The 22,928-nt window shown below is 37.4% G+C and overlaps 1 protein-coding gene across 2 annotated transcripts in view; it reads left to right on the forward strand.

The window, feature by feature from the left end:
- The first annotated feature begins 795 nt into the window (after window positions 1-795).
- Window positions 796-22,928, forward strand: part of LOC121416677 (death-inducer obliterator 1-like) — a 30,146-nt gene continuing 8,013 nt past the window's right edge. The window contains exons 1-11 of one of the 2 annotated variants that reach the window (XM_041610151.1): window positions 796-960; window positions 5,372-5,894; window positions 8,271-9,915; window positions 11,610-11,763; window positions 14,517-14,638; window positions 16,156-16,421; window positions 16,752-17,009; window positions 17,452-17,632; window positions 19,305-19,492; window positions 20,629-20,927; window positions 21,350-21,512. In XM_041610151.1, coding sequence (XP_041466085.1) covers window positions 5,415-5,894; window positions 8,271-9,915; window positions 11,610-11,763; window positions 14,517-14,638; window positions 16,156-16,421; window positions 16,752-17,009; window positions 17,452-17,632; window positions 19,305-19,492; window positions 20,629-20,927; window positions 21,350-21,512 — 3,756 coding nt within the window. In that variant the 5' untranslated portion in view covers window positions 796-960; window positions 5,372-5,414. The remainder of the gene's footprint in view (window positions 961-5,371; window positions 5,895-8,270; window positions 9,916-11,609; window positions 11,764-14,516; window positions 14,639-16,155; window positions 16,422-16,751; window positions 17,010-17,451; window positions 17,633-19,304; window positions 19,493-20,628; window positions 20,928-21,349; window positions 21,513-22,928) is intronic. The other variant, XM_041610158.1, reaches the window with a different exon arrangement.

The following is a 22,928-nucleotide window of genomic DNA, read 5'->3' on the forward strand; positions in this document are numbered from 1 at the left end:
TCCCCTTTAAAATTTTAGTTCAACACAAATTTATGGGGTGGGGTTGGGTATAAAAAAATTACCCCCCCCGCCCTGCGTAAGCTGCTGGCTCTAATAATCTTTACAATTTGGAAAAGAATAACAGTTAAACTAATGAGGAATCTTTTCCTGAGAACTCATACCAAATAGGATCCCGGTAATAGGATGTGTCGATTTTGTCGATTTTGTTTTGCAAAATGAATATGATAATTTTTGATAAGGGAACTTTTGGATAATTCTTAATTCATGGGGGCAACTAAAAGAAAGGATTTAGTGAATGACATGAAGAATTTGCTATTATATCAAGAAATAGATAAGGTTGTAAGAGAAAATGGCCAAGGAGGTGATGCTAATTGCTTACCCGGGATTGCTTATACAATTGTTATTTTTATAGAAGTAGTACATGATCACTTTTAGGGAGATAATTGAGTTAAAGTTCTCCGAGGGTCCGAGGTTTTTTGTCTTGCCCGCGCCACACCCCCACCTTTTTTTTGGTTGAGTGCCCCCCCGGCCCCGGTCCGAGAAGCAGGGATCTGTCTGTTATTGCAAAGTATATTAATATTATTTTGTCAACCAAACAATTAGGCTGGAAGGGCAGGGGAGGGCGCCCCTTAAATTTTCACAGAGATAGGCTCATGGAAATAGAATTCAACTTGCTAAAAATGAAGGGCCCATTTTTTGCATTTGTTTCTGATTTGGTATCATTGGCTCATGAAATAAGCACTGAAACTTTTAGCATAATTTTACCGCAGTGCTTCGCGCGCGCACGTGGTGGACGTGCTTGTATTTTTCTTTTCTAAATTATTCTAGCACTTCAGGTAAAAACATGGCAGGAAAGAGAACATGAAGAGGACATTAAAATTCTTGTTAATTCAGAATTGGAGCCTAAATAGCTTTTGACGACGTTGAAACTTATTTGCACTGAAGTTCTGCTGATTCGAGGTGAGAAAATAAAACACGATTTTCTTTATTTCGTCTTGTTTGCGTTAAAACAAGGTGTTCAAAATCAAATGTTGTCACTTGTTGGGTCGTCAGCCCGGGAATCGTGTCTGGTGGTGGTTTTGTGTGCGGAATGTGAATTGATGAGATGAATGATCGTGTGCATGTGTCCAGCTCAGCTCTGTGACAAACCCAGGGCAGGGCCGAGGATCGAGGCGAGGCGCAGCGGTGGAAGTGCTGGTTGCCGGTGGACTGGGATGGGCCAGGCCAAAGACACAGGCAGGCTTAGCGCTGAGCCGAGCCTGAGCCTTGACTTGAGGCAGGCTGAGGTAGCCAGGGGCGTTGTGGGGAGTGAAAGTTATATACTGTACGTAGCTCACTCCCCACTAACGCCACTCATTCAATGAACAAGGTTATAATATAACCTTGTTCTCAGTTATATCTCCATGTGTGGCAAAATAAGGGTGTTAATGTTTGGCTTATTTTCTCTTTTACTTTGGGGCAAATGCTTGATTTTTTTACACTGACAGTTTTCATTACACCTATTATTTATACTACTTGGCTCTTATTTCAATTTGATTCTTTAAATCATTTTTTTCTTAATTAAAAATAGAGATCAAAAAATGAAAATTTTCTTGCCATATTACTTTCCACCAATAGAGGGCGTACACAAAAATATGCCCAAAATTCAAGTTTTTGAGCGCTCTGGTGAATACAAAAATTATTCCCAAGTTACTAATGAAAAATATATTGCAACTGTATGAAAATTAGTAATTTTGGTCACAAAAGTGATATTTTAATGATTTTTGAAGTGTGTGCTCTGTACAACATTGGCATACCATAGTCCTACCTGTAGATTCTCCACAGGCAGGGTGGTAGCAGTGAACAAGTGACTAACGCCAGGAATCACCGTACATGCCTTTGCGTATCGGACAGGATTACCCATGGTGAACCTAGACCTAAATCACCAATTTTAGTTATAGTTTTTCGCCCAAAGTTATGTACATGGGCAAGTTTTATGTTTACCCCCATTTGATTATATTTCTTTTATTTTTCATTAAATAAATAGTCGTAAAATTGAAAGAAATTAAGAGCAATAGCGTTCACTTACCCCCGTCTGTTTACGAAGCTATTTTGATTTCTTTTGTTATGATACCTAGATACACACGCGTGCAGAGCTGCAACTTAGATTTAAAAAATACTTGCATTTGTCAATAAAAATCACGATTTGTAAAATATTTGTTTCGGTTGAAAAATATGAAATAATTTATATGATATTTATCGATAAAAAAAAATATTTTGCGATTCCTGATATCTATCGGCAGATGCAAATATTTTTTTAATCCAGGTTGGCGGTTTGACTGCCAACTTGAATTAAAAAAATATTTGCATCTGCCGATAGATATCAGGAATCGCAAAATATTTTTTTTATCGATAAATATCATATAAATTATTTCATGATATTTTTCAACCGAAACAAATATTTTACAAATCGTGATTTTTATTGACAAATGCAAGTATTTTTTAAATCTAAGTTGCAGCTCTGCACGCGTGTGTATCTAGGTATCATAACAAAAGAAATCAAAATGGCTTCGTAAACAGACGGGGGTAAGTGAACGCTATTGCTCTTAATTTCTTTCAATTTTACGACTATTTATTTAATGAAAAATAAATAAATATAATCAAATGGGGGTAAACATAAAACTTGCCCATGTACATAACTTTGGGCGAAAAACTATAACCAAAATTGGTGATTTAGGTCTAGGTTCACCATGGGTAATCCTGTCCGATACGCAAAGGCATGTACGGTGATTCCTGGCGTTAGTGGGGAGTGAGCTACGTACAGTATATAACTTTCACTCCCCACAACGCCCCTGGCTAGGCTGAGGTGGTCTGAATTAGATCGAAGACATGTGTCATGTCATGACTGGTCGATGTTGTTTGTATCCGCAGTAGGCCTAATTATTGAATGATGCTTCTTCATCACAATCAAATAGTAAATTTATAGTTTACAAGAGAAATTTTTGGCGCTAATGCAGTTTCGCATGATCGCACTGGCCGATCAGCTTACCTCATAAGGCAATACTTGTTCCCAAAATGTCATGACAAGTCTCTCATAGCCTGGAGGCATCTGGGGCCCGTTTCTCAACACCTGGACAAGTTAGTCATATCTTTATCCACCAACCATGGAGTTAGTTCCAATCTTACTAAACCCGTTTCTCGAAAGGCTTCCTAAAGTAGCTTGATATCGATATTATCGGTAAAAAGAGCAGACGAGATGTAGCCTTAGTCACAAAATAGCATAATTTTCAAAAAGAAAAATTATAACAAAATTGCAAATATTGTGATGAATTGGGAATTTTATCTTTTAAGAATAAAAGCACAGGTATATTATGCACCATACATACTTAGACCATGAAGACTTGAGCATTCAATTGCTGAGAAAATGGAATTATGAATAATTGATCTCTTGACTAAAAAATCACATGTGGACGTTGAGATGGGTACCCCCGGGATATCCAATTTTAATAGTTTACGAAAGTAAAACCATCACGGTTTTCGTTGTAAAATGATGATAATTATACGGTATTCTACGATTCCAAACATCATCAAAATATAGTTTAACAATTTTCTTTTAAATCTTAGATACTGAAACTTACTATTTGAAAACAAATTCTATGCATAGATTAGAGATAGAATTTATCAAAATGTTAGTAGGGGTCTGAAAACGACAAATACGAGTCCATTTATGGATGGCCTGACGTGGTAGAATCTTTATCAAATAAATTATTTTACTATTTCAAAGTGAATGGTTTGTGGAGTATTACCAACAGTTTTTGCAGATTCTTTGTATTACAATGATCATAGAATGCATTATCCAACTTGTTTTTTATGTAATTTCAACATCTTTGATTGATTACGTAAGATTATAATTTTCTCATTTCTAGGCACTTTTGCATGTCATAGTCTACCCACGTGATGCCACTACGTCATTAAGAAAGAAGTTGTGACATGTTCGGAGGTGTCATAAATATTTAGTGAGGGTGTTGTATGCGATCTTGGTAAAGAGGACTTCGTGAAACGGTTAGCGGACAAGTAGCTCACTATCTCCGATTTAGTCAAGAAGTTAGACTTATGACGGTGTTGAGAAACGGGCCCCTGGGGAATAAAGTCTTCTACCTACGTAGTAACTCCCCTAACGCCTGGCGCTCGAATACATAGGCTCCCACACACCAAGGGAAAAGGCAACTATACAAATGCACCAGACTGCTAGTTATGTTTAGAATCTGAGGTTAACACTTCTGTACATGGGTAAAAATATTGGTTGGCAACGTTTGGCAAAAAATGGATAGTTATGGTTAAAAAATATCGCAGAAATGCGATAGAAAAATAAAAGTAGAAGAGAGTTTACTCGCATTTGTTGTCATCGCCATCTTTGATCCAATGTTAGTGCAACCTAGTTACGTGACGCGTATAGAGGGCGGCAAAATCATGAGCGGTGCTAGATTAAAAAGTGCTAAAATGTCCCGCTTCAACCACTGAACTAGAAATACGTATTTTCAGTTCAGTGGTTGAAGCGGGACATTTGTCCTGGGCTCCCTGGGTTTGCACCAGCCTTCAGGACTCCGTGATGATATTTTTAAATAACTTTTATGCTTTTATGCTCTTTATGCTTTTACATCACGAAGCCTTGAAACGCTCCTCATACATGCCTAAGCGAGAGATGTAAACACAGATCTTTAGAGCTAGATATCACATAAATTTGTTGGATTTGATTTATACACCTTCAATACGCCTGATGTGTATGAAGGTATGAAAAATCTGATAGTATAAATATGAAAAATGAGGGGTTTCTTACTAGACCGATCTCGTGTAGATCCCTTGATCCATCCATAAACACCACAAATACAATAGGCTTGACCCTTGAACCACTTTGTATGACGTAGCTTCGATGAGCGATGTTACTTCAAAATGCCGTTTGAAGAACAATGTGTTGATAAAAATTATTATTTAAAAAATAATAACATTTGAATTTTGATAATAAATAATTATTGTAATAATTATTTGAAATCAAATTATCATAATTATTTATAATCAAAATTCAAATGTTATTTGTTATTTATAATCAAAATTTAAATGTTATTATTTGTTATCAAAGCATTTCTTTTAATGCACTGCAGGGATTCTCATTTGATACACAATCTTTTATATTCCATTAAAAAAATAATTTTCACATGAATTGAAATTGAATTATTGAGTCTGTAACCACAATTCCTACGAAAATGGGGAAAATTTTCATTTGAAAGCTGATCATCTGTCCAAAGGGAAGGAGGTGATGCTTAAGTTGATGAAATGCATTTTCGTATTGAAATTTCAACAAATTTGTTATGCCAATTATTTATATTTCGAACAGATTAAAATCAGTTTTGTGCTACGGTACACAACAGGCTCCAAGGATGGATGGTGAAGATGCTGGGAACTCGGGTGAAGTTCCCCAAAATGATTCAAAACCTGCTATAGCAGCGTCGGCCAATGATGGCGCATCGTCTGAACAAGATCCCGGTAGCGCAGTGGATACTCCAAGCCATTCTCCCGCTTCTGGTGCTGCAGGAATATCCTCAGATGGAACTGCATCTGCAACCGTGGATGAAGCATCAGAGAAACCTTTGGCAGGAGCAGATGGCGTTTCAACCTTGCAGTCTGAAGACCAAACCTTGAAGGAGTCTCCTGAAAAAGATGGGGCCTCCGTGACAGTTGTCAGCACCACACCAAATGTCGTCGTGGAGAAGGTCGGTGGTGGGCTGATGTCGTGGAACCTGACAGCAGCAACTGGTGGCAATGTCGACGGGGAGGTAATTTCCCTCCCAAATATCTCTCCTGATCATGCCCCAATGTACGCAAGCGAAGGATTCAGTGAGGGGGAGCCATCTGCTTGGGTTGGTCTCAGTCAAATTTTTTTTGGCTTCTTTTTCTAAAGTTGCTGCCTAGTGTGAAAGCGTGTAACTAATAAAACATATATTCATTTTCCCTTTTTACTAAACTGTTTTCATCTTGGGCCCAGGGAGTTGCAGCTCTATGTGAACTTTTATTGTGGAGCTTAAAATTGATTCAAGTTAATCTCAAGTATGGAAGGCCAGTTATGTCAAAATTCATTATCTACATTAAGGATTTTATTTACTTTGTCTATTTATTTACAAGTACATTTATATGGTAGCCTTATTGATATGATCTGAACACATGGGTGTTTTTCTTAATTTAGCCCTCCACAGTTAATGGAGAAGATATATTTAGCAAAAATTGATAGAAAAAGACCCAAGTTGGAACATCTATACAAATTATCATAAAATGACATCATGAAAGAATATGAACTAATATAGATATCAAATTATCTTTACCGGTAATGAAATTAATACATTTATTCTGATTATCCTTATACAGATTTGTATCAAGGACAAAAAAAGGATTTAATAGAAAATTAAGTCTATTAAAAATGCTAATGTTATGCTCTGGAGAGATGATGTCATTCATGAATGTTCTATTTGTTGACTCAATCAGTATGCTAATGAATTATGGCATCACTGGCTTTCCATATTTTAGATTGATTTGAATAATTTAAATTCTTTATTTTACAAAGCCCATGTTTGAGATTTTTTGAGGTTTTCTTTTGTTGAGGTTTCTTCTAAAGTCGTGGTGGTGAAGCTGTTTGTAACATACACACGAATCATGATATGGTCATGTGCTCTGGGGGAAAACCCCTAAAGTTTGTCCCGTTTTGATATTGTGAGAGTAACATTCTGAAAAATGATAAACTGTACATTTGGATGCTTATTGACAAAACTTAAAATCTACAGAGGTTGGCTTTCAGCTTTGACAAGAATGATGGACAATCTTATTTGGCACCCCAAAACATGCCCCAGTCATCTTTAAAGTTGTGTGTAACTTACAAACTGCTTTTTTGAAAAACCACCAGAGTTATCCTCTCATGTTATCGAGAATGTTACTTTTTGAAAGAGAAGACTAGACGTTTCAGGCAGCTTGACCTGCAGTCTTCTAAGACAGACAGTCCGGCTGCTCAAAACGTTTAGTCTGCTCTCCTGCCTCACCCCCTCTGGCCAGCTCTCTCCAATTTTTTAAGCCTCTTTTTTTTCTGGTTTACAGTTCTTTTAATCTACTTTCCGACCTTCCACTTTCTCACCTCCTTATTTTACCTCTCCTACTTTTCTTAGTCCGTGTTGGCCTGTCCGTGTAGGACTCACCACATGATGTACCATAAACCTATTCCTTGAAAATCAAAGTGCCATACTCATTCTAGGCATTGGCTAACATTAGAAAGGTCTTATTAAAAAAATGTAATGAATTTGTTACAAGTGGGACCTTGTAGATCAGATTTTTAAAAGTCCTATCTCTATTGATCTATTCCTGTAAGCATTGTAGCTACCGTATTTCAAATGACTAACTTTTCAATAACTAACATCCATTGGCAGTGCTACTAAGAAGTGTGATGTCTCACTAGTACAACTCTCCTTTTCCCTTTGTACATACAGTCAAACCTGTGTTAGTGGCCACCTGTCTATAAAGGCCACATTTTGTGTTTCCCTTGGGTGGTCATAAAAAAACAGGTTTCACTGTATTTTACTTGAAATCTTTCATGAAATTATCCATAGATTAGCTGTTATTTTTATAGGAGGACATGTAACAAAAGAAAAGGTTTCACAAGTCTATCATGGACAAAGAGTTTATAATATCATTAGAATGAGCAAAGAAAAAATGGTTTGGGGTATGTTTTCAGTGTACAAAGGCGGGAGTTGTACAAGTATGACATCATGCATCTTGTTTCCATTGCCAATACGAGGAGCACTAGTGCAGCATTAGTGATTTCGACATTCAAATGCCCATAACTTTCTTTTTGTTTGTCCATTTTTTTTCAAACTTTCATTGACCAAATGTTATCTTTGACTTTTTTTTGTTTTCACACAAGCTATCTTGTTTCAAGGGTTTCATTCCCCTTTAAAACTTTCTTTGAATTTAGCCATATTTAAAACTTGTTTTATATGGCATGATCTGTTACTTATCAGTTACTTCCATGCTAATAAGTAATAATGTTCACAAAGTCCTCTGTGGTTTATGCAGAGTAGGGCTTTAATGATTGTAATTCTTTCTATGTATAACTCAATTATTTATCAAAGATATTTTTAAAGGACTTTGGCCTTAAGAATGAAATGTTAGACTCAAAAATTTCCATGTCTTTATTAGTTAGATATCCAGATTGAGTCACAGTAAAAGATTTATTATTCTTTTCTCCCAATTTTCAGGGGAAGGAGACAGGAAGCATCTTTCCTTTAGATCTAGGCGGTGCCTCAACAATCTTGACCCAGGATCAGATTCTCAAGATCGACGCTGCCTTGAAGTCTGAACAGATCAAATCAGAGCCTAACCCTCTCCTACAAGGCCCACCTCCTCCCCAAGAGAACATGGAAAGCATTCCCATCGAAGAACCAGAGGATCACCAGGAAGTGGAGGAGAAGATTCAACTCAACATCGACAGCGTGCTCGACATCGGACCCGGAAGCTTCAGCACCAAGCATCTGATGAACCAGGTCATGAGCAGTGAGATACTCATGGAAGCCATTGGTGATGACGGACTAGCTGCTACGGTGGCCGTGGCCACGGCGAACAGCGATGATGAATCGGAGGGTGGATCGACCACGGACTCGACGTCGGAAAAGAAGAAGGAGGATAACCTGAAGAGGAGATCTGCTCGGATTGCACACATAACGGCAAATGACTTGACCCTGAGGCAAGCCATGAGAGAAAAGGAACAGAAGAAGAAGGAGCGGGAAGAGAAGAAACGGCAGAAGGAAGAGGAAAAGAAAGCAAAGGATTCTAAAAATGTGAGGGTGGTAGAGGGTGACAGTGACACTTTGACTGCACAAAAAGAGAAAGGGAAATCAAGGACAGACATAAGTAGTGAAATTGAGAAATACTTAAAGGTCATTGATCAGGAAATTAAGCAGAGTGAAGAGCAGAAGGATGGGGATCCAAAGAAAGAAGAGGAAGAAGAGGTGAAGAAGGAAGTTTTGGCAGAACAGAAAGAAGCAACAAAAAAACAGGAGGAAGACAAGGATGGAGGCAAGAAAACGACAGGTCTCAACCTGTTTGAAAGCCTTGGAAAGGCTAAACCAGAAAAAGAAGTTAAGGGAGATACTGTAAAGGAAGACATTTTAAAAGAAACAACAGTAGGTAACAAGGAGAAAGAGAAACCTAGTGGATCTAGTCAAAGACCTCCTGATGATGGTAGTCAAAGACCACTTGATGCAGAAACAAAGAGTGAAGTGGGGCAAAAATTATCAGATTCAAAAGATGAATTAGAGTTGGGTGAGGTGAAGGAGGAGAAGGAAACGGGAGAATTGTCTGACGATGAAAACGGCCACCCTGAATCCAAATCAAGTGTTTATTGGATGGACCATAGCTACGCTGCAAGTTCCGCACTTCCAGTCTCAAGTAACGTACCTGCAACAACCCCAGGAGATTCTCCTACGAAGCGCAGCACTCGAAGCGAAAGCAGGAAAGAGAAAAGCTCTGAGGAACCTAATAAAGAAAAGAAAGCAGAAGAAAAACCTCGGAGATCCTCGCGACGAGAATCAAAAGTTTCAACAGAAGAAGAGGGCAAAGAAGCCAAGGAGGATAAGAAATCTAAATCAAAACATGATCATAAGGACAAGAAGACATCAAAAGGGAAGAAAGATAAAGAAAGGCACAGTCGGTCAAGGTCAAAAGAGAAGAGTAGCAGTAAAGAGAAGGAGAGACATCGAAGAGAGAGTCGGTCTAAATCTGTGGATGACAGCAAAGAGAAGGATAAGAAGAAAAAGAAACACAAAGAAAGAGACAAAGAGAAGGAAGAATCCAGAAAGAAGAAATCCTCAAGAAGCTCCAGAGATATCAAGAAAACTAAACTTGGTAAGAGAATTTTTTTTTCTTAATTGATAGCAAGTCTGAATTGATCAGTTGTGTAATAGAAATGATTAATATGATTTATGATTGCCTGGATACACAATTGTAAGCTGTGTCTTTCAAGATTGCTCTATTTTTTTTTTAGGAGGGGGGGGGGTCCTCCAAATGCAAAACAAGTACTTATATGTATGCTTATTTTGCACACCTTTATGAATTAACCTTTACATAAAATTATAAGCATTTAATCTGGAAAGTGATTTGTTTGAATTGATAGTTTTTACTTTTTAGTGCTAATTGTTCACGTCTTCATCGAAATTGAGGTACCTCTTGATGATTATGTAAAGAAGACAAGCATTTTTGAATTACTTGAATCTTACATACTGGGTATTTGAAATAAATAAATAAATCTATTATTTACATGCATACAGTAGTTTGTATTTTTGAATAGACAAACATCGTCTTACACTTTGTTTCATTTTCAGTCTACACTATTCCTGTACAGTACAAGGTTTTAGACCAAATACTCTGTTTCAGTTTCAATTTTTAATGAATGACTTCATGTATATTTATATGTATGTGCCATCATATGTTTCAAATTTTGTGAAGTTTACTGTCAAGGGTTGTTTGTTTCTTGGAAATTTCTGTTCACCAGAAACTTGATCATTTCCTGTGAAGTTAGGGAATCATTGTGCATTTTTAATTTTTTGAACACAGTTGCACCATTAACAATAACATTTTACACCAAAGTTTATTTTTGGTTCATGAAATTTTTAGAAAATGAAGTATTTATTTTGGGGGCAAACTCGTTCAGCTCATAATTACTTTTCAAATTTTCTGGTGGCTTAGATAATTTTGATTAGTGAAAGAAAATTTATTCAAATCATTTGAGCTATTACATGTCTCCATTAACTTGTGTCATCGTACATTCGTATGAGAAAGTATGGTATCATTTGATATGAAATATTTTAAAGGGAACAAAAGATTTCCTTTTAAATAAAATTTTAAAGAATCCATTGAATAGCAACTCACAGAAAACGTGAGATGAATTGCGAGTTTACCCTTTAAAAATAAATGTTTTAATTTCATCTCTGTTCATGTTGGTGTAGGTGCAGATGAACCATTTTCATCTGGAGGGAAGCCTGCAGCTGAAGAAATATAAATTGATAAGAAAAAAAATATATTATCGTTTTACAGGACAAATGTACATCCATAAGATAGCAACTATTATAAATTCATATACTGTTGATCTAAAATATTAGTTTGGTCTTTAAATGAAATGTTTACGTGTGTGTTAATGTTGTTTCAGGTGTGTTGTTTCCATTTTCATCTGAAGAGGAGTATGAGCCTGAAAAGACTAACCATGAAATACATCTATGTATTGAAGAGAACATTCTCTTTTTTACAGATCAAACATATCCCTAAGATAGCAACTGTTAGTTAAATCAATGTTTCCTCTAGCCTCTAGGTTAACATTGCTTTAATAGGTATAGATGAGCTTAGAGATATTCCATTTCCATGAGATAGATACTGTTATTTATCTTAGTTGATGTAAACATTAGTTTGGTCTTTGAATAAAAAAATGTTTATATCTGTGTAAATGTTATTTTAGATGCAAATGAGCATGTCAATATTCCATTTGCAAATTGTTATTTCTAATGATGATGATGTGAAACATTGGATTGGTCTTGTTGTTGTTTTAGGTGCAGATGAGCTCAGCGATATTCCGTTTTCTTCGGAAGAGGAGCCTGAAGCGGAGGAGGCAGAGCAGGCTGAACATGATACCGGCAGTGACTGGACCAGTGACGATGATCCAGAGAAACTATGGTGTATATGCAGACAGCCTCATGATGGAAAGTAAGTCGTCCAATGCTTTTTCACACTGTGACATGACTTTTGGTCCTCCGACATTTGCTCCTGTCTTGATATCTCAGAGGGCATAGGGTTGGAGTTAGGATTGTAAGAGTTTTTGGTTCAGAATAATGAGGTTAGTTTCCATTGGAGAAAGTGTTGAGGGAGCAAATGTCTCATGGAACCTTTCAAACTGTTGTCTCATACTGTGAGGGCAAAAAAAAAAAGTTTGTTTGCTGTGACTCCACTGACCCTTGTCAAACCTGCCAACTTTCATATTTTATTCAAATTTGACTCCTCCCTCCCCCAAAAAAGTCGGACCATGATTTTCATTGTTTTACCTACTTTTTTTTACTGCCGAATGGCGTAGAACATCAGCCACGACATGGAAAGGAAAAATTAAAACAGAAATGCATAGGGCCTACATGTAGAGTTACTTGCTCTTGAAATGTCTATATTAAAAAAATGGGGGCTATATGGCTCTAATTTATGTAGCATAATGCAAATTTATACAGAAAATCAAGAAAAAGGGTAAATTTTGAAGAAAAAAATAACCTAAATCATGTTATTTCCTTTTGTCATGGGGCTCCAGCATACATGTACCTTTGCATACATGTATTTCAATGCTCCCCTCTTCCCAGCAGTTTGAATGTGTGTCATTGTCATTTGGGTCATTGACCTTTTAGTTCAACAAAATAGTGCTGACTCTTCAATTACTAGTACATGCGCATATTCTTAATTGTATGAGCTTTACCTGACATAGCAAGATCATGCTTACAACTCATTGAGGTGTGAAAAGGAGAAGTTACTGGTCAGGAACAGCTACCTAAGATGTCCTGTTTCTATTTCCATGAGATAACATGTATTATCATGGACCTTTATGTTGGATCATTTCCTTATAATGACATGCTGATTAATGCTATTCAGGGGCCCCGTCTTACAAAGAGTTGTGATTGATCTGATCAATCACAACTATGGAAAGCCAGCAAAATCAACATATAACATGCATGCTTCAAAGAAATTTCTAGATATGAATGTATATCCATAAATTGATTTCTTGAAAATTGGTGTGGTCTCCTTTGTTTACAAAGGACATTTTGCAAATTTCCTGGAGAAAAAATTGACACTGATGGATTTCCATAGAGTTATGATTGATTGGAAGGGTTAGGATTGATTGGATCAATAGTAACTCCTTGTAAGACTGGGCCCTGGAATTCCTGCATGCATTTGGAATTTGTGTCACCTGTCAGGGTATGTATGATTGTTAGTCAATCTTAATAATAGAATGGAGCCTCTTTGTATCATTTGGAAGTCAAATCTAAAGGTTCTTTTGATGATGTAATAACATGCCTTCTGTATAGTTGGAGCTCAGCCAGCTGGTACATGTAGACTGCCTCTCCTTTGTAATGGATGAACACTTTCCCCTCAAAGTTCATACACAAGTTTGTATATCATGTAGAGCAACCTCCTGATGATACAGTACATGTGGTTCTTCAGTGGCATTGCTGCCACTCTAGGTAGTAGAATCGCAGCTTCACGGATTAAAAAGCGTTTAACCATTTTATTGATTCGGTGCTCAGAACAGGTGAGATTGATGGGGGCCCCCGTAACTTCCTGTTGTAGTTCCTGTGTTGGGTAGAAATAGCATGGAGTTGTTTTGGAGAGCAAAAATTATTTGCGTACATGTACGTGAGGTTGCTCGTACATGTATGTACTCGCACAGAGCAAGGGCTGGGCCCCATTTTACAAAGAGTGACGATTGATCCAATCAATGGTAACTATGGAAATCCATCAGTGTCACAATTTTTTCTACAGGAAATTTTCAAAATGTCCTTTGTAAACAAAGGAGATCACACCAATTTGTCAAGAAATCAATTAATTTATGGATATACATTCATATCTAGAAATTTTTAAAAATAAGCATGCATTTTATATGTTGACTTTGCTGGCTTTCCATAGTTGTGATTGATTGGATCAATTACAACTGTTTGTAAGAGGGGGCCCAGGAAATTCATTTTCTGTTGACTGATGATGATTCTATCAACCTTGTAGAAATGCAATGATTAATTTCCAAATGTTTTGACATAATGATTTAAAATCTTATCTTTCTTTGTGAATTGCGAAGTCCCAATAGTATTTTAGGAACCACTCTAAAAGAATTGCCAATCATTGCACCTCCATCTTGATTTTTGTCATGGAAAACAGTTTCACAATCGATGGGCCTATCACCCACCTAGACAGTTGAAACCAAGCAGTATTTATATTGCCTGGCTGCACAATCGTCCCATTGATGTTGAAACAAAAAGTTCTGCATTTCCTGAAGAAACGTCACGTTTTGCTAATCAGGTTGTAAGAAGTGTATTAGGTTTCACGGTGCACCATGTATCTTTCGTGGGCAATTGTTGGTCCTGAAAAAGACCACGTAAACTTGACGTTTCGACAACAAGAAAACACTCGCCGAAACGTCACTACACTACTCAATACACTTTTCTTCTTTGCCATGAAAATCTTCAGAAGTTACATGCTGAAAACATTTGTAATGGTCATATTGCAGTGTAAACAATTTTATATTGCTATTTGCCAGCCGGAAGGAGATTTTCCTGGCAACGTTTACTTGAGACAATATCTCTCACAATGTGTGTTTGCCTGTGAAGAGGTGCCTGAGTAGTCAGAATGAATTCATTCAAATGAATCTATTTTCTTCTAATACATGTTTTACACTGAATTATTGTTCCTTTGTTTTATCATTTTTCTTCAAGGTTCATGATATGCTGTGATAAATGTGAAGATTGGTTTCATGGCAAATGTGTGAACATCACTAAGAAAGAAGGAAAGCGCATGGAAAGGGAGAATCTTAGCTGGATGTGTCCAAAGTGTACTGGTGAGTACTATATAACTCCCTGTTTGCATTTAGCCTAAGTCAAGCCCATCACAACACAATCAGCCAAAGATTGAACATGTTGCTTGAAGAGAAATTCCAAAGGGGAGATGCTCATACTTGGCCCCCCTCCCCAGAAAACGTGTTTGTTTTTATTACCCGACCAACCCAGATCTGTCATGCTTTATTTCTCTTTGTCAAATTTTGTAACCTATATCTCTTGATTGATTGGTTTGAATCAAATTGAACTTGAACCTTTGTAAAACGTGGCCTTTATTTTTCAAAATACAAATTCGACCCTTTCCCTGAAACGTGGTAATCTTCCATAATTTAATCATTTGTATAATGTACTATTCAATGTTTTGGTCTCTTCTGCATATAGCAGAGGGAGACTATAGGCGCCGCTTTTCGATGTCGTCGTCAACATTGAAATCTTAACCAAGGTTAAGTTTTTGAATTGTCATCATAACTTTGAAAGTATTATGGAAGCTTAAAAGTGCCACCCAGATGTTCATATAATCATCTCTTCATGTCTACATCTCTGTGGGAGAGATGATCAGATGGCAAAATCTTGGATCTCGTCATGTCTACATCTTTAAGAAGAGATGAGCAGGTGGCAAGATCTTAGATCTCGTCATGGCTTCATCCTTTGGGAGAGGTGATCAGATGATAATCTCTTCTAAAAGATATAGACATGACGAGATCCAAGATCTTGCCATCTGATCATCTCTCCCACGAGATGTAGACCCGACGAGATCTGAGATCTCTTATCCTTTTCCCTAAGTGATGTAGACATGACAAAATGATTATATGAACATCTGGGTGGCACTTTTAAGTTTTCATGATATGGACCTAGTTAATGAAACTTGGACATAAGGTGATAGTGTATCACTGAAGACCCTGCCTAATTTTTTAGGTCACATGACCATGGTCAAATCATTTAGGGTCAACAAACTTTGACCATGTTGGGGGTATTTGTGAAATTGCCATCATAACTGAAATTTTATGGATGTAGTTCATGAAACTTAAACATAAGAGCAATTGTGTATCTTTGAACATCCTGTGCAAGTTTCAGGTCACATGACAAGGTCAAAGGTCATTTAGGGTAAGTGAACTATGGTCGTGTTGGGGGTATTTGTTGAATTGGCATCATAACTTAGAAAGTTTATGAATCTACACATGTAGTTCATGAAACATAGACATAAGGGTAATCAAGTATGAATGATTGTTTTGAAAATGTCTTCGGTCACATGATCATGGTCAAAGGTAATATTGGGTAAATGGACATAGTATTTTATTATCATGAGTGTTTTCTTTTGTGAATCATTATTCAATAGATGTTTTCAAATTTAGCACTGCTGCTATATCGGATCGCGTAATGCAGGCGAGACTGCCAGAGGCGTTCCTCATGTTACTGCTAAAACATGATTTAGTGTAAAAAAATATTGTAACAATTTGAGTGGAACTATGTTAAGTTATCTAAATTGATTGATCTGAAAATCTTTGAATTATTTTGTCAGAGGAAAAAAAGACGGAGGCAGCAGACAAATCCAAGGCAAAGGACGACAAGAGTAAGAAGTCTAAGCAAGAAACAGATGACTCCAAGGATGCACATTCCAAGGAGAAAGCCCGACGGAAGAGCAGAGATAGGAGGAGAGAAGAAGAGATGGAAGATGAGGAGGAGTATATCGACGAGGAAGATGAGAAAAAGAAGAAGAGAGGAAAGGCGGGTGAAGAGAAGAAAAGGAAAAGGAAGAGCGATGCAGGGACAAAGAAGGACTCAGAGGTATGTATTGTTTGATTTTCAACCTTTCTAATGAAAAATTCAAAACATTTCAAATTCAAGCGTTAATGATGCATCATACATGGAACTTAGTGAAATGGTTGGTTATGAAAGAGGTAAATAAAAAAGTACACATTGTGTAGAGGATGTTAGTTAAAGAAGAAACATTTAAAAAAAAAGAATGCCATTGTGTAAAAAAAGATGCTATGGAATATTTCACACACACTTTCGATCCTGTCTTGACCTTTTTTTTTCAATCATTTAATTCCAGTCTGATAAATTATTACCCATTTAAAAAAATACATATTTATTTTTAATCTCTCATAAAAAAAGTCTAAAAAGGAGCCCGAGGAGGAGGTGGCTAGCAAGAAGAAACGGCTCAAGTTCTTCCGACCCCCTCCACCCAAGCAGCACTGCATCGGGACCCGGTGTGAGAACTGGGCCAGGGCCGGGTCAGTGTACTGTAGTCCAGGCTGCATAGTGAAGCATGCTAAAGAGAGCATGAAGCTTCTTGCCGCTGAGAAGGAAAGGGCTACGGGACTCAAGGGAAGGAGGGATTCCGCAGGTGGTTCTGCCGGCACTCCGACTCAGGTTGGTTATTCTTCAGTGTGTCGTTGATATACCCTAGTGACAAAAAAGTTTGTCACGAAATTGTTATTTAGTAAATAACTGCCTATTGAAAATTGATGCAGGAAGAATTATGTATATATGTCGCAATGACGGATGGCGCGGTGGGTTCGGGGGATACATGTGCTCGGCCGTGCGACCCGCCGAGCATCTGTAGTTATTTCTTGGGAAAGCTCATCATCTCACTGGAATGCCATGCTTATGTGGTAGATTTCTCAGCAATTACACATTTTCCACCCGAATCATTTTGCACATATGTTTTATTCCTACATACAAACATTAGGGTGATCATTTGATGAGACTCAGTTTGAACTAACTTACAAATTGTTGCCACAACTGGCATTTATGTTTTATCTTAGACTGATGGCCTAAAGCTTTTTTTGAATAATTCTATTTCTCTATGCAGTCACTGAAGCTGAGAGAGGACGAGCGTATATCAGTGATAGAGCGTCACACAGGTCGTCTTCGCACGGGCCTAACAGCACCAACGTATGAAGAGCTGCCATACTGGCTGGGTAGACATCCAACGTATGAAGTGCTCAGGCCAAATATCAAACATGGATACACCGCTTCTGCATATTCTCCTGGTAAAGTCTTTGAAATGATTGTAAATTTTTCCTGAAAATAATAATGTAGAGCTGGGCTGCATCTTACAAAGAGTTGCGATTGATCCGATAAACCACAACTATGGAAAGCCCACAATGTCAACATGTGAAATTCATGTTTGTTCAAATAGTTTCTAGATATGATGTTTATTCATACATCTCATCGTTTTTGTTAAGTCAGTGTGCTCTTCTTCATTTTCAAAAGAACACAGCGCAAATTTTCCTATAAATAAATTATGACATTGACGGCTTTCCATATAGTTGAGGTTGATCGGACCTATCACAAATCTTTGTAGGATGGGGCCTGGATCTAACTATTATGTTGAGAAATAGGATTTAACTATTTATCAACGAAGTACAATGTCATATTTTGTTCTATTTAAAGAATTGACAAGTATGGCAGTGAGTCCAAACTTCGCGCGTGTCCAAACTTCGCGGACGGTCATTATCTCCAAAACTAGCCAATATCCTTAAAATCTGACATCATCAATGTGAAAAGCGACCTAAAATTACCCTTCGCTGAAAGTTTCTTTAGGATTAGTCCAGTATTCATGAAAATATTGGCAAAAGATCGGCAAATTTTTCACCGTTAGCGCCCGTTTTGAAGAAAGCAACAAGCATCACGATATCACCATTTTACAAGCAGAAATCATAAAAAATGTGAGTTAAATGTGGTACTAACCGATTCCATAGCATTTTGCCATCAATCTGATATAAATATTTCACTTTTTGAGCTTGAGTCTTTGTTTAAATCTCCACAAAAGCTTTGGTGCGCGAAGTTAGGTCACATTTTTTCTGAACGGTTTTCCAGCACAGCCCGCATTTGCCGATCGGAATAGAATTTTGAGATCGCGATACCGGCGAAACCCCGTGACCTACTTTACATTTTCGTCCATGATTTTATAGTTTACGATCTTGCCGTCAATGTGGTAACTATTTCTTGAATTGGTTTTGTATAAATTATCAATAATTTGTGGACAAAATTAAGCCTGATGAATATTTTTGAAAAGTGCGCGAAGTTTGGACACCCCATCATACTCGATAATGATAATGCTTGTTTCTTGTTGTACAGAATATGTACCAACCTAAAACTGTCTACCCCCCTTAAAACATAAAACAGTCTTTGATTGCTTTTTATTCATATTTAGGCAATTTAGACTTAATTATATAGATAAGCAAATGTGCTAGAATGGGTTACTATTTTTAATACTGAAATGTTACTGTTCCAAAGCCCCCCCCATAAAAAATTATGATTCTCTGAATTTCCTTTGTAGAATTCGATAATATACAAACCCATATCGAGGAACATGAGTGAATTTTGCTATTAAAATCATGAAGTGCACTCTACTGTCATTTGTCCTTACCTCATCTATATTTTCCTATTCCTTTGGCTGTCTATTTGTTTCTCTTTCTGCGGCTTCGTTTTCTCTCCCCTCTCCCCATCTATTGTGCAAACATTATTGCAAAAATTCTGAGTGCCTGCTATCATAATAAATGTATTATTTATCATGTATATTCTTCTGTGTGAAGAATGTAATTTTTAAGTTCTTTTTGAAGATTCATTATTATTATTATTAAGTATTATTATTATTATCATTATTATTATTATCATTATCATCATCATCATTATTATTATTGTTTGTTTATGGTGCAGGTAAAGGATCGTCAAAGCATAAGTCTGAATCGAGGAGGCTGTCACACGAGGGCGAATCCAGCAGGAATCTTTCGTCCTCTGATTCAGAGCGCAAGATTAGCACCAAGCAAATCACCAGTCCTACCAAGGATGGTGCGAACACGGGGGCTGACGACATTGAGAGAAGACAGAGAGAGAGGAGAGAAAAGGTAAGTGTACAGTCAGACTGAAAGTCATGCTTTACACTCAGTTGGGCATTGGCTTTCATGAGGAGTGGATCATTATTTGCTGACCCCAGATTTTGTGATCAGCATTAGAAATGCCTAAAACAGACATCTTTGGGGACAGCGAACTTGATGTACTAGTGAGAAATTCTTCGCCAAAGTCTAATTAGCCTCGGGCAACTGTCAGGCCAGGGAAAGTGAGATGATATCTTCTGTAGGAACTTGGCAGTGACAGCTCTCTGCTGATGTAACCAAATACATAGGAGACATTTTACATCAAAGTTAATCGGCCATAGTGGCTGACCTTATAAGTTACAGACGACAGAAATTACTCTCGGGTCTTTTTATCAAAGTGGAGACAATGGCAGAACAGGGACCTTTACGATCATGAGTCCAGTGCTTCAACCACTAGACTACACTACACCTAAATGACTTTACCAGAAGGCATTTTCCAGTAGGATTACATAGAAACTGCTGGTCATAAATCTTGTTCTTCCATAGCTCTACCAGGACCGAATGGTGTCCAATTCCCCATGAAAGCTGACCCCCTATTAGTTCAGGTTGTGAATGTGAATAGTGGAACTGTTTCATAGAGATTGTGAAAGGCAGTTCATAAGGTCTAAGAACTGGGGAGCATTTCATCGGCATTTCTGTCTGACAAGTTGTCGGATCTGACAACTTTCCTTGATTTTGATTGGATGAGAAGCAATGTTACTATGGTAACAGTCTGATAAAATGGGACTTGTCTGATAAAACTTCTGACAAGTCCTTTCATGAAATGCTCCCCCTGGGGTGTGCTGTAAGCTCTGGAATCTCTGAAATCATAACAAAGTGAATCAAATCTCCCAAAGGTCACAAAACAGCACACAGATAAGCATGCATGCGACTTTAACCAAAATGTCTGCCAACGATTTCAGTTGTTTCTTTTTCCGGTCCACCGATATCTGCCGAAAAGTTGCATGTAGGCACTTAAAACAAAAAATGTGTTGAAACACAATCTTAATTCATACATATAGTCACTTGAGGACATTGTATTGGATTTTGTTCAAGCTTATTTTGAGGTTACTGGAAATGGTATTTACTGTTATATGTGATATTTCTAATGTTTTTTCTCTCTCCAGGTTCGGATGCTACTGGAGATGAAAAGAAGGGAGGAAGAGGCCCGGGAGAGGGAGCTGGAAAGGAAGAGGATGGAGGAGAGCAGACGGAAACGGGAGGAGGAGAAGAGAGAGGAAGAGGAGAGAAAGAAGAGGGAGGACGAGAAGAGGAGGAAGGAGGACAGAGAGAGGAGGGAGAGGGAGAAGCGAGAGAAGGAGGAACGTCTGAGGCTGCAGGCGGAGAATAGTAAGCTGGCCGAGCAGACATCGGAGAGCGTAAGGGTCAACGTCAAGAGGACGCTCCTGGATGTTCTCCTAACCAGGTATGTTTTCCATTGAATGATCTTATATTCAAGAAATTTTGTTTTACCCAATTTATCCAATGTTGCGGTGTTACTTTTCATCTAAGTCCTGAGGGGCCTGTTGCATAAATATTGTGATCAATTGCAGCATTAAATAATGACTGCAGACCTCAATGGGAACTTTTTAGTGTCTAAAAATGTTGTATCTCTGTTTTTTTTTCATCGCAGAGCTATATGCAGCAGTCTCTGATGTCTCCCTGAACAAATTATCATAAAATATGTTCTTTGAAAATTAAATTGAAGAAATAGCTTTGTATTCCCTCGGGATCGAATTGCTTTTAAAGTAAAGTTGTGAAATATTGAATAGTGATAAACACATTTTAGTGTTTGTTTTGCCATGTGAAGTTTTGATTGATTTGATTTTTCATACCATGTTTTTATAGGGTGAAGAAAGCTCCGGATGTGAAGAACGTTACAGCAGACGATGTTAAGAAGGTCTCCAAGCAGGTGGAGTTTGAGCTCTACAAGCTTTACAATGACACAGGTGCCAAGTATAAAGCAAAGTACAGGACACTCATCTTCAACATCAAAGACATGAAGAATAAGGTAAATTCTTTTTTTTAATAATAATAGTAATGTGACTTATAAAGTGCCAAATCTAGTCTGTAGAGTGCTCAAGGTGCATAAAGAGCTAAGAATTTAACAAAAAAGTTTTAGAAGATTTTAACCCTAAATCTCCCGGGTATTTTGATTCTTGTCATTCCCGAGGGGGGGGCCCATGATGGCCCCCCTTATGATCTCGGCCGCCGATCGCGTGAGCGACGCAAAAATTTGCACGCTGGTAGTGTGCGATGTAATCTACAAGGCTGTATGGTAAAATTTTCCAAAATAATGAGATTTTATTTTATATGAATTAATTATGCTAATTTATGCATAAATCATACTTTTTGCTCTAATTCACTAAATAAAGCTCCTAGAATGCTAATTTTTGGTAAAAATTTTCTTTGTAGCATTCTTAACAATCGTAATTCAAAAAAACTTTGGTTTGGAAATAAATTTCTTATGTATTTTATTGTTTTATGAATTTCTTATGTATTTCCTTGTTTTTTTACTTTTTGTTTTTTATTGTTTTTTCAATGGAAATTGTTCCAGACATAATTCTGATCATAAACAAGGCAAAATTAATTAAGTTTAATCAGTAAAAGTAGAAATAATGATACATTTTGCATTGGATTTATACATGAAATCACGTTTATGAGCAATTTTGGGTCTGACATGCACTTGCATAATGTCGTAACCGCGTACCCGGGCGTCACAACTTTGGTCTCAAAATTTGCGCGAGACTTGAATGTAAAAAGTCAGTGAGCTGCGAGGTGAAAAAATTTCGCGCAGCAGATATATCGCGAAAATTGTTGAGGGGGGGGGCCATTATGGCCCCCCTGGGAGAATTAGGGTTAAAAGTCTTGACTGAGGTACATTTTTTTATGTCTTCAGGAAGGCTGTTCCACAAAGTGGGGCATGCAAAAACAAATGATGTTTTCCACCAAGTTTTTGAAACTTTTGGAATAACAAGGAAGCCAGAAGTGGATGAGCGCAAAGACCTGCTTGGTCTGAAGTAATTAATTTTTTGTTTGGCATTATTATTGTTAGAACGATTTTGCACACTAAATTTTGGAAAATTGTTACTAAACTAAAATATTCAACTTGAAAGTTCTATTCTATTATTCAATAAGCAACGTTAAGGGGTTGTCATATTTGGACAGTTTAGTGTGGTGTATTGCAAAGCTTGTAGGGTAAACCATTTCATCATTGAATACAACTTTGTTTCATCTGAACAAAGTTCAGCAGAGACCTAGTAATCACTTTTCCTGGTGGTCTGTTACAAACGCTTTAATGTTTTTGTTTTACTTGCTCTCATTTATTTATTTCTGCATCAATTGTGTTCACACTTGGTACAAATGATCCTTGGGTAATACCACATGGGGTCAAAGGTCACCAATGGGGCGTTGCAAGAAACTTGCG

The sequence above is a fragment of the Lytechinus variegatus genome, chromosome 1, assembly GCF_018143015.1.
Source record: "Lytechinus variegatus isolate NC3 chromosome 1, Lvar_3.0, whole genome shotgun sequence".
Classification (NCBI taxonomy): Eukaryota; Metazoa; Echinodermata; class Echinoidea; order Temnopleuroida; family Toxopneustidae; genus Lytechinus; species Lytechinus variegatus.